The 12,953-nt window shown below is 39.0% G+C and overlaps 1 protein-coding gene across 3 annotated transcripts in view; it reads right to left on the minus strand.

Annotated features, from left to right (window-relative positions):
• The window catches only part of LOC139155347 (centrosome-associated protein 350-like), a 118,415-nt gene that overhangs the window by 40,466 nt on the left and 64,996 nt on the right, over positions 1–12,953 (minus strand). For all 3 annotated transcript variants that reach the window (XM_070730482.1, XM_070730481.1, XM_070730483.1), the window contains exons 23-27: positions 11,608–11,801; positions 10,155–10,339; positions 8,802–8,889; positions 5,228–5,371; positions 3,948–4,099 (exon numbers count right to left, since the gene is read on the minus strand). In XM_070730482.1, coding sequence (XP_070586583.1) covers positions 3,948–4,099; positions 5,228–5,371; positions 8,802–8,889; positions 10,155–10,339; positions 11,608–11,801 — 763 coding nt within the window. The remainder of the gene's footprint in view (positions 1–3,947; positions 4,100–5,227; positions 5,372–8,801; positions 8,890–10,154; positions 10,340–11,607; positions 11,802–12,953) is intronic.

Below are 12,953 nucleotides of genomic sequence, written 5' to 3' on the forward strand. Positions count from 1 at the left end.
TACTATTCTGGATAAATGGTTATCAAAACTTCTCTTGAAAACTTTCAGTGATATAGCACCCAGAAGGAGGCAAGAAATTACTGTCAAGAAATTCCTACATTTCCAGGTTGAACCTCCATCTGACAATTATCCACCCATTGCTTCTTGTCTTTCTCTCACGTACTATGGTGAAAAAAATTAATGCCCTTTTCCCTGTGACAACCCTTCAAGTATTGGAAGACTACTATCATGTGTCCCCTGCTTCATTAAGTTAAACATACCAGTTCTCTTAAGTGTTTAGCCTCCAAACTCATATCACCTTTATTGCGCTATTTAACCGGTTAGAGATTGCCAGCTATCTCTGCAGAAATGCCTGACTTTATACAGGGAAAGGAAGAGTTCTAAAAGAACTCCTAATCATTTAAAATTGAACAGAGCATGCTCAATCAAAGAATCTACCATTGAAAAAGGTAGAAAGTTACCTGACCAATTGGTTGTAGATATACAGCTGGAATTTGGGATGGAGGTTGGGAAAACAGACACTGAGAGAAGCCCAGTGGTGAGACGTAAAGACAGAGAAGAAGTAGTGAACAGGAGAGCAGTGTCTACAAAATAAGGAGGAAGAGTTTTAAGCCGATAGCAAGAAACAGACAGAAAGCAAGAGCAGGAAAAGGTCTAGCAGAGTTTTAAATGAATCTCAAGTGTCAAACAGCATCATCCATCAACAAGCAGGATCTTTCAAACTGCAACAGAAAATAAGCATCACTTAAAATTCTTTATTCCTTGTCAATTGCTCCCCGTTTCTTATACTAGCAATTTTACCTTATTATGGTATAATGCTATATATAATTTCTCCAGTTGTTTGAAGAACTGCATTTAAAGGCAATTCCAATTATTCATGTAATAGTGCATTTTAAAAAGCTTATTACATAATTTTAATTAATTACTCCAAGGTTTCAAGTTGTGCTGTATTTATTGTATTTACTGATTTATACAGTAGCACTTATATATACTGCTTCATAGTGCTTTTACAGCCCTCTCTGAGCAATTTACAGAATCAGCATATTGCTCCCAACAATCTGGATCCTCATTTTCCGACCTCAGAAGGATGGAAGGCTGAGTGAACCTTAAGCCTGTGTTCAACTATTGTACGTTAGACGAACAAAATCCAAAAATCAAACAAAAACACTTTTAGCTCGTAAGATCACTTAGTTTAAAAATGGTTCAAATCTTTATATAAACGTAAAAGACTTATTAAGCTGTCATTTTGCTTCCATTTTCATATATTGCTTCGTACCACACAGCATGTTGAATGCAGAAAAGTAGCAAAAATTAAGGAAAAAAAATAACTGAAAAGGTTAAGAGCATAGAAGCCACTACTAGCAAAAGATAAGATTAAAACTAATATCAAATGAGATTAATTCTTTGACAGAGCATGCTCCTATTCACATGCAAACCATTCAATTGCCTTTTTGTCTTCATTATTCAAAGATCAATTATAATACCCCCCAGAATCTATTAGCCAAAATCTTATTATCCAACTCACCCTCACCATTTAATCTTTTTAAAAGATATACTGTACTAATTTTTAATATATTCTTCCCAAACTAATACAATATCATACCTAATTATGCATTATTTAGCATTTAGATCTGTATCTTGCTTTCTATCCTCACTCTAAATGCATGTTCAAAAGCTTTGCTAATTTGAAATATTGGCAATACATTTCTTTTAATAAGCAGAGGATAACTACTGTTCTTCCATAATTTAAAAACTAGAGATTACTTTTACCACCACATTATTTTTGTTCTATTATAGACTGAGATCCTTAAAAAAAATTGTGACTAGAAGTCCCAAGCTCTTAAGGTATTATGAAAGTTACAGAATTTCCATGTTTTCATAATAATTTCTTGAAGGGTTGTGAAAATTGACAAAGATTCTACTATTGAAACCCATGAATATATACCAATATCCTGTATGTATTTAAAAAAAACCATGCAAGAAATAAAAACATTTTAATGTGAATTTTTGGCTACTTGCTATCTTGTACAGTGCTACATCTTTCTTTTGTTGTGAAGGAAATGTTAATTGCTCATTCTATACTATAGAGAGGTATTACTACAAAAACCAACATCATGCCCAAATTGGGAAAATTTAGCTGAAATTCCAATATTCTATAGAAGGAATCCATTTTTCTCCTGATGACGTCGAATTTTCAGCATAACAATGTATTTTGATTGAAGATAATTCAAAAAGAAAAACAACTTTTTAAAAAGATATATAGAAACATTACATTACAGCAAGCATTCTGCATTAAAATAATATAACAGTGTATAAAATTCCTGTCTGTAGCTGCTGCACCAATTGCAAGAAGGGACACATTCATTGATTCAGTGATAGTACAGTGAACCCTCGATCATCGCGAGGGTTCCGTTCCAGGACCCCACGCGATGATCGATTTTTAGCGAAGTAGTGGTGCGGAAGTAAAAACACCATCTGCGCATGCGCAGATGGTGTTTTTGCTTCCACTGCCGCCCGCCCTTTGCCCGCCCACCCCGTTGCTCGCGCCTGGGGTGCGCGCGCGCGGTGGGGACTCCCTAGCTCCGCTTCCCACCTGGGGAGCGGAGCTGCGATGTCCCCAAGCGCGCGCGCTTTCCCCAGCAACGCGCGCGCGGTGGGGACTCCCTAGCTCCGCTTCCCAGCTGGGGAGCGGAGCTGCGATGTCCCCAAGCGCGCGCGCTTTCCCCAGCAACGCGCGCGCTTGGGGACATCGCAGCTCCGCTCCCCAGCTGGGAAGCGGAGCTAGGGAGTCCCCACCGCGCGCGCGTTGCTGGGGAAAGCGCGCGCGCTTGGGGACATCGCAGCTCAGCTCCCCAGCTGGGAAGCGGAGCTAGGGAGTCCCCACCGCGCGCGCGTTGCTGGGGAAAGCGCGCGCGCTTGGGGACATCGCAGCTCCGCTCCCCAGCTGGAAAGCGGAGCTAGGGAGTCCCCACCGCGCGCGCGTTGCTGGGGAAAGCGCGCGCACTTGGGGACATCGCAGCTTCGCTCCCCAGCTGGGAAGCGGAGCTAGGGAGTCCCCACCGCGCGCGCGTTGCTGGGGAAAGCGCGCGCGCTTGGGGACATCGCAGCTCCGCTCCCCAGCTGGGAAGCGGAGCTAGGGAGTCCCCACCGCGCGCGCGTTGCTGGGGAAAGCGCGCACGCTTGGGGACATCGCAGCTCCGCTCCCCAGCTGGGAAACGGAGCTAGGGAGTCCCCACCGCGCGCGCGTTGCTGGGGAAAGCGCGCGCGCTTGGGGACATCGCAGCTCCGCTCCCCAGCTGGGAAGCGGAGCTAGGGAGTCCCCACCGCGCGCGCGTTGCTGGGGAAAGCGCGCGCGCTTGGGGACATCGCAGCTCCGCTCCCCAGCTGGGAAGCGGAGCTAGGGAGTCCGCACCGCGCGCGCGTTGCTGGGGAAAGCGCGCGCGCTTGGGGACTCCCTAGCTCCGCTTCCCAGCTGGGGAGCCGAGCTGGGGTGTCCCCGCGCGTGCCGCCCGCCCGCCCACGCCGTTGCTCGCGCTGCCGCTGGGGTCTTACGGGGGCAAGAGGGGGAAGACCCAGGGAAGCCTCTGCCCGGCGGGGAAACTCCACCATCTACACATGCGTGGAAGGGCACGCATGCGCAGATGGTGGAGTTTACTTCCGGGTTGAAAACTCGCGAAATAGCCCTTTCGCGATACTTGAAGACGCGAAACTCGAGGGATCACTGTACATATACTTTGCCCCATGTTCATTTTCTACTATTACCAGTTAAACATTTCCGGTATTAGGAACTTTAGTTTTTCACACTTATTCCTAATGGAAGGGCAATCTATATTAATCTATATTTATTAATCTATTTAAGCTACCAAACCACCATCAGGACTAGGCTGAAATTCCACAATAGTTGTTGGAAGCCATTTCTATTGGGAATAAAACAAAATACAAATTACTTCTCATCCATTCGTCTCCGCATTTTCTTTAATTTCTGCATGATACTACTTTTCCCAGAGCTGGAAATGGAAGAAGCGCTACAGGCCTCTGCATCAGTTTGCTGAGGGCTTGAGGAATCTGTTTGTTTTTTATCATCTTCACTGTGATGTTCCTAAAACAAAGAAACAAATAGAAATCACTTAAGACGTCAGATGAAGACTGTACTAGGTTTTAGATTTGTCATATACTCAAATTTGTCAATGAAATTTTTCTTCAGATTTCTGTAGAAGAGTTATTTCTAATGCTGATAAAAAGGTTGAGAGTTATCAAAACAGGAAACAAAGAACTTTTTGTGAATTTAGAAGCTTTCTGGACAGAATGAGTAGTGTAGAAGCAAATTGACAAGAGTTATGCCTCTCTAAAATTGTCTATTTATAGGTTTTTAATTTGAAATTAAAGCTGGAAATTTTGCAGTATAACCTTTTATAAAAATTATTAAACCACAGGTTTTTGATTCTTGTTCTCTAGATCAAATGTTTCCAATTCATTGTTCTCCGTGGAACAAAGTCTGACACTTTGAGGACTACCTATAAATCTTCTTCATAGGTAGTCCTCATTTAGCCACTGTAACTGGGACTGAAATTTTTAATGCCAGGCAATATGATCATAAAATACAATGCTACATGATCATATGCGTTATTAAATGAGAACCTCGTATGAACTGCAAGCTTTGACTTCTGGCTAGCTTCCCTATTAATTTTGCCATGGAAAGCTAGCAGGAAATATGAGCACATGGTTGGCAATCTGGGCCAGTTGCTCATTGCAATCATGTGATGGTAGAGATGCTGTGACAGGTGGAACTTCAAACGTCAGTCCTAAGGACTATTTTTTCAACAGAACTCCATTAAATGAATGGCCATTAATAGAGGACCACCTGTATTTTATTTTATTTTTAAAACAGAAATTTTAACTTCTAAAACCTTAGGAGGAAATGGCTTTTTTAAAAATAAAAGTTGCTGGTAACTAAAATACATATGTAGAGTGAGAATGATGATGTCGTATCACTTTCATAGTTAGGGTTCTTGTATCAATTATACATGCAATAAAACCAACATTAAAGGTTAGCCCCAAATCTAAGATTATTACAGCTACAATTGCTACACTAAGAAAAATAAAGTTCATTTATTCTTTGTATTCTAAGAATGTCACAAATTTTGTTCTTCAAATGAAAGGCTGTTTATTTTGACAATGTCAACTGAAGATATAAAATAAGCAGAATAACTGCATTGTAACTTATTACCTTGTTTTCTCCTGCAGACTTGAGTTTTTCCTGTAATTTCATAGTGGTCTGGCGTATCCGTTCAATTTCTTCCTGCTGTTTAAGAATAAGGTGCCTTTCTTTCCGTGCTGCCTTATTAGCTGCTTGAAGGCGCTTAATTTCTGCCTTTATGGGTAAATGGGATAAAATAAAACAAAAAAACAAGCTGTTTGTCAAAGTTCCAGGTAGCATCCAAACTAAATCAGAATCCAAGTCAAAGTGCTCCTTAAAGTTTCAATTTATTGTTGGAGCCATCCTGGCAGCTACATTGAGAAACCTGAATCTGAGTTTCCACCCGATTGAAAGTTCAATTCCTTGTCCCCCACCCACAAACATGTCATGCTGCCTACTCAGATTGTGTCATTGTGGCAAGTCCTTCCTCTGCTTCCACCCAGGTGGGTGGGCATAGGATGGCCTTGAACCACTTGAAAGAATGCTGCATGGCTGCATCTGTTCTCTTATGAAAATCACCCCTCCCATGTTCCCATAAACATTAGGCATTTATTTATCACCAACTTCTACACTGGCTTGACAGGCGGCCTACCCTTTTAAAAAAAGCATATCCTACAGTGGAGAAAGAGATCACAAGGGGTTAATCAGTTTAACCACCCCTCCTTCCCCCAGGGGTATCCTTGGGCTTTTCTAGATATTTGCTATGGCATTGTTTAACCAATCTGTCAGCTGATCTGTTAACTGGACATAACCTCATCTGGATAGTTAGGATTGAGGAAAAAAACATGTGAATTCACTATGCAAGACATCCCTCTAGTGATATTGATAGATTATATCTGCTTTGCAGAAATGGAGGCAGCAGTTCATTTCAAGTCAAATGAACAATTGAAGAAAAAAAGTTTGCATTGGCTAATTAAGTAAAACACAGCCAACAACAAGGATTGAAGCAAGTAAAAAACTGGAACTTACTGAATGTACAGGAAACAAAATGTGAATGTTGAAATAATGCAATAAAAATAAAAGCTGAATGCTGGCAAGGTAAAATATTACATGCTAAATTTCAAAAAGATTTGAGGACAAAGTGGATAAAGAAAAAATCCAACAATGTAGCTTATAACTGGAGTCTGGAGTATTAAAAATGAAACTGGAGTCTTGATTTTGGCTGCTCAAGAGCAAGCTAATGCAATCAATGGTAGAACTGAAAAATGATCAAATGATTCAAAGTGCATATTGTGCAAAGAATTGTCTGAAATGGTAAACAGTTTCCTTTCTGAGCAGGGGGTTGGACTAGAAGACCTTCAAGGTCCCTTCCAATCCTGTTATTCTGTTAAAAAAAAGAGTAGATCATATACTCAATTTATGTGTAAGAAGATCACATAAACTGATTATAAACAATGATATAACACAGCTGCCAAAATGATTAACTGGAACTGTAAAAATGAAAAACTGATAACAAAAGGTCACAATAGTTGAATCTGCACATACTCTAAAATGCTATATTATAATATCTTAGGTTCTTGGGAAGAATTCACATGAAGATCAATACCAGCTAAAGAATGGTTGTGCATTTAATGATTTACAGTTGTTAATTTACATGTGCTACAGTGTACAGTCCTCACTTTTAGAATACAGTAGTCCCTCGCTATACCGCGCTTCACCTACTGCGGCTTCACTTCATCGCGGGTTTCTGAGGAAGCCGATCGGCAGATTTAAACAGCCCGCCGAACTCGATCGGCAGGTTTTTAAAATATATATATACAGTATATCTAAAATTGTAAATACTGTATTTAAATACTGTATCTAAAATAAATACTGTGTGGGAAAGGTTTATAAACACTTAAAACAATGAAAACTTACCAAACAATTACAATATAAATACTTAAATAAGTACTATCAGTCGATAAATTCCCCATCGCGGATTTCACCTATTGCGGCCAGGTCTGGAACGTAACACCAGCGATAGGTGAGGGACTACTGTATATGATGAACAACTGTATTGACATTTGCTCACCATTTATTTTACAATAATACAAATCAAATCAATCAATCAATCAATCAATCAATCAATAAATAAATAAATAAATAAATGCCCTATGGCCAAAACTGTATACTATCTTACATGGTAAGAGAAAATATGTTATATATTCACATAAATGTCAATTTGAATTATTAATATGATACTACAATCTATTAAAATTAACATTTCTTTAAATAAATTCATATGACATTAGTACAAACTATTACAAGTTACTCCAGTATCCCAGAACCAGCCTCTTGACAATAATTATTATGTATGTTGATATATTAAATAAAGCGCAAGGTAGTATTTTGGATCAACATTAAGTCAAACCCCCCCCCCCCAACATAAATCTACTATAAATTTTAACAAATCTGTTATTTGTAGATAGTTGCACTAATTATGACTTTAAATATTATGACTTTCAGAATATTTGCATACCCGATTAACAACCAGTTTAAGAATTAACTGAGTCAGAACTACCTCAAAGTAAAAACACGAACATATGAAATCTAGCTCTTGGTGAGAGTACCTATACAAGTTTCTTGACAGGATGAAAAAAGTTATTTGAGAGTCTACACCAGGGGTCTCCAAACTTTTTACACAGGGGGCCAGTTTACTGTCCCTCAGACTGTTGGAGGGCCGGACTATAAAAAAAACCTATGAACAAATCCCTATGCACACTGCACAAATCTTATTTAAAGTAAAAAACAAAATGGGAACAAATACAATCTTTAAAATAAAGAAGTAATTAAATAATAAAGTAATAAAGTAATTTATACTTCTTTATTAACAAGTAAATTTGAACTTAAATCAACAAACTCCCTCCATTTCTCCTTCCTTCCTTCCCTCCTTCCTCTCCATTTCTCTCTTCCCTTTCTCTTTTCTTCCTTCTCTCTCATTTGTTTTCCTCTCCCTTGTTTTCTCTCCATCATTTTCTCATTTCTCTCTTTTCTCTCTCTCTCTCTCACTCTTTCCATCTATCCCCCTTTCTCTCTTTCTCTCTTCCTCTCCCTCTTTCTCTCTCTTTCTTTCTCTGTCCCGCTTTTTCTCTCTCTCACTCATTCTCTTTTGCTCTCCTTCTTTGTATCTCTCCCTCTTTCTCTCTCTCCCTCTCTCTCTATTTCACTCCTATCCTCCCCGCCCTTTGCCTCTGTACCGCCTCCTCTCTCAGCAGCAGACCGTGGTGAGTTGATAGAAGATTCGGGAGCTTATTATATCTATTGATAAAATCTCGTGGGCTGCCGCGGGCCGGATAAATTGCCTCAGCGGGCCGCATCCGGCCCCCGGGCCGTAGTTTGGGGACCACTGGTCTACACCCCTGAAATTCTTGGGAGATCCTCTGTCTATGTTCTAACAGCCAGTCTCATTTATCTTCTGAGAATAGCCAATATTGGCCAGGTACTGCGGAGAGGGGTGGCATAAAAATCTAATAAATTATTATTATTATTATTATTATTATTATTATTATTATTATTGTTGTTGTTATTACTACTACTATTACTACTACTACTACTACTACTACTACTACTACAACTCCCATCTATAAGGCAGCTCAAAGCAATCTAACGTAGAAGTAGTGTTTACCTTATCTTGCCGAAATTTAAGAAGCAGACCACGTTGTTTCTTCCGGATAGGTGGCATTTTATCATCTTCTCCTTTATCTCGCAAACGTCTAAAAATAAGTAGCAAAAAAAATACATTTCTTCCACTTCTGCACTGAATTATTTTCCTTCATTTTTTTTCTTTTGGTCTTTTGCTTTATATTATAGTTTCACAGGAGTTTTATCTCAATGTCAGTAAGTGCATAAGGAAATTTGGAAGCTATTCAACATTTGTTTAAAAAACTTAGATGTGGATGAGATAATTACATACATGATAGCATATTTAGGGCATGTCAAATTTTTCAGCTTTCAATTTCCAAACATATGGGGTGCTTAAAAGTTGTGACATGCTTTGGGGATTGTAAAAATATTTTGGTTACTTCAATATAAATTTGATGTGCTTGGTAAGTAACTACATAAATATCATAACTTTTTAACATTTTGTGTGTTTCATATATTATAGAAAAAGTATAAATAATCAAAGAAGCAAAACGGCATTTGAATGATCTTTTTTAAAAGATTAAGATTAAGATTTAAGATTAAGATTTATTGGATTTGTATGCCGCTCCTCTCCGAAGACTCGGGACGGCTCACAACAACAACAATATAATACATAGAATACAAATCCAATAAAATTAAAAAACGAGATTTAAAACCCATAGATATTAAAAGCAATCATACTGCACAATCACACCATTCTCATATATTACAGTCAGGAAAAAAGGTGGTGGTGGGGGAAGAGATAGTTATTCCCCCCATGCCTGGCGACATCGATAGGTCTTCTACGTCTTGCGGAAGGCGGGAAGGGTAGGGGCAATTCGAATCTCCAGGGGGAGTTAATTCCAGAGGGCCGGGGCCGCCACAGAGAAGCCTCTTCCCCTGGGTCCCACAAAACGGCATTGTTTGGTCGACGGGACCCGGAGAAGGCCAACTCTGTGGGACCTAATCAGTCACTGGGATTCGTGCGACAGAAGGCGGTCCTTGAGGTATTCTGGTCTGATGCCATGTAGGGCTTTATAGGTCATTACCAACACTTTGAATTGTGACCGGAAACTGATTGGCAACCAGTGCAGAAAAAAGATTTCATTTCAGAAAATATCCTTATTATGATGTAATTTACAGTATAAAGTCATAAATACAAAGATGAAGGTGGGTATGATTACAAACTGAACAAAATTAAAGATATTGTGATCATATTAAAATTGTAGGGAACTTCCTTTGCTTGCTATCTCTTTCATAGCATTCATGAAACATTTGCAATAAGAATTTAACTTAAATCAAAAAAGTCTTAGGATGGGTAAAACTCTTATGTTTACATCACAGTTTCCAGCTTTACCTTTTCTTGTGTTCCAGCCAAGCTAGTTCAGCTTTAGTCTTCTCTTTAAGTGCCTTTTCACGTAATCGGAGAAGTGAACACTGGTGAGCAGCGCGCATTTCTTCTTCTCTCATGTACTGCCGTACCATGTCCATTGTAAATTTAGAAAAACTGTTCTGCCCTCCTGAAAATGGCAGGTTTAGCTCCTGATAAAAAAATAAAAATAAAATAAAGTTCCCCCAGAATTCACAATCCCTTTACTGGGGACAAACTGCTGATGTTCCAAAATATTGATGTACTTTTATCTTAATCATTACCAGATTTCCACTTTTGTTATAAAGAAATACTGTTTTCTACAATGCAGATACATGACTATTTTATGTATAAGGTATGCTCACTTATTCATTTAATAAATTTATATATAAGAATATGAAAATGAGTAACTTGAGACAAGCAGCAACAGAATAACAGACAAGAGGTTGAAGTTGCAGTTGAGGTGGAAGAGGAAAGGGAACCATAATTTTCTAGATACAAAGGTATTCCAGCATCTTCCTAGTGCACCTGGGTAGAATCCCATGATTAACACATATGTGTTGCATATTTATAGTAATATCTGACACGGGCTTTCTAAGAAGACCACAAGCAGCAGCTGGCCTCCTGTAATTCTGTCTTTATAAAATGTCTTATTAAAATTATTAATTCAGCAAATTATATTTGGCAAAATGATGCATCTAAATTAGGTTTTAATACAGCTACTACCACATTCATAAATCAAATTTCCAGAGATTTCTATAAATCCACCTCAATCATAGATACTCATTTTTAAAAAATATTTTTATGAATTATGGCACCCATTTTTGCGCTGCTGGGATTCCCCTGAGGCTCCCCTCCATGGGAAACCCCACCTCTGGACTTCCGTGTTTTTGTGATGCTGCAGGGAAATCCCAGCAGCGCAAAAACAGGTGCTTTGCTGGCAATGGAAGTCCGGAGGTGAGGTTTCCCAGCGAGGGGAGCCTCAGTGAAATTGCAGCATCACAAAAACACAGAGCTCCAGACGTGGGGTTTCCCATGGAGGGGAGCCTCAGGGGAATCCCAGCAGCGCAAAATCGGGCGCTTCGGCTGGCAAAAGGGGTGAATTTTGGGCTTGCACGCATTAATTGCTTTTCTATTGATTCCTATGGGAAACATTGTTTCATTTTACAAACTTTTCACCTTAAGAACCTCGTCCCGGAACCAATTAAGTTTGTAAGACAAGGTATCACTGTATTTATTTCTGTTTATTGCCTCATTTTTTATGACAAATGTTCTTCTAAGAGCAGTTACACATATACTGTATAATTTGTAACAAATTTAAAACAGCTAAAACATATGCATTAACAAAATTACTACACAATCAATTGGCGATTGGAAAACAGGCCTATACATTTTTTTAAGATTCCGAAAAATGAACAGCTGCAGCCTATTGAAATCTTGCCTTAATAGGTGACAAGGTAGACTTTTCAGGAAAAGCTTCCTCATCAGAATAAAGTTGGGGATTTCGCTTCTTCAGATTGAGCCGGCGGTGGCTCTCAGAAGGCAACAAAGTCCGGAATGATTGCTCTTCAATCTCATCTTCTGTCATAGACTCATCAAATTTTAGGGAATATTCTGTGGCAATAGAAGTGGAATCTGAAAAGATACAATACAAGAAGGGGGGGGGGGAATAAGAAATTCATTACAGAACAAAAAATGTTACAAAATAAGATTATGTTGCAAAAATTGAATGAGTAAATACTGACTGACTGAACTATCAAAATTCCTGATCTTATTATGAAAACAATAAACATATGCACAGACTCTTTTGATGACTATTACATAACTTTTGATGACTATTACATGTCTCCCTTGGAGAGACATGTTTTAGGAAGATGCAATAACAAGTATGTATAGGTAGCCCATGAATTGCAACCTTACTTGAAATCCCACATTCCATCCCTATGCGATGTGGGTTATAAAGTGTGATATCACCTAACCTTATTGCTTAACAACAATAATCCCAGCAGACCTGGTTCTTGTAACCCAGGGATCACCTGGGTTGTTAAGAGAGGACTTCATATGTCTGGAGCTCTAGGTAAGCAAGCTGATGGATGAGACCTGTTGGAAGGTGAGTGGGAGCTATGGGTGAGTGCTACTGGCCAGCGGGAGCTGCAGGGGCTATAAATGGGCATTAAAGGAGTCGTTCAATTCTAATACATAAATATATAAACGTCCTGCCAAAAGGAGTCAGAATATTAAATGTTAGGAAAGTTCTTTCCAAAATACTTTTTCTTCTTAGAAGGGATAGCAGAAAAAAAAAACAGGCTATGAACTAACCTTGCCCTCTTTCAACTTGTATGTCTTGGGTAATGAAATAAACTTCACTATTCCTCAATAATAGCTCTTACAGGAATCTACTGAAAACTAAGTGCAGTGATTGTATTACACCTCATTTCCAAGAATCCTGTTTCTTAGAAATACCAGAGAAAGCAATCAAAAGAATTCTGAACATGTTTTTCACAGCATTCATACATGTATGCATGCTTGAGATTAAATTTATGATTTTTTTCTTTAAAATGATGACTAGAAGAAGAAGAGGAACAGTTATCCCGCCAATAGTTCTAAGAGTAAGGATGATGAAAGCAATAGCAAACCAGGATAATCTGGTGGTGATACTGTCAGACTGCAAGTTCTACAGAAACCAACAGATGGTTGCTCAAAAACAAACATATAAAAAATCAGGATGGTGAGAATGGGTTGGAAATTATTTTTATATTATTACCATGAAACCCTTCAGCAAAACCA

This window comes from Erythrolamprus reginae, unplaced genomic scaffold (assembly GCF_031021105.1).
Source record: "Erythrolamprus reginae isolate rEryReg1 unplaced genomic scaffold, rEryReg1.hap1 H_12, whole genome shotgun sequence".
Taxonomy (NCBI): Eukaryota; Metazoa; Chordata; class Lepidosauria; order Squamata; family Dipsadidae; genus Erythrolamprus; species Erythrolamprus reginae.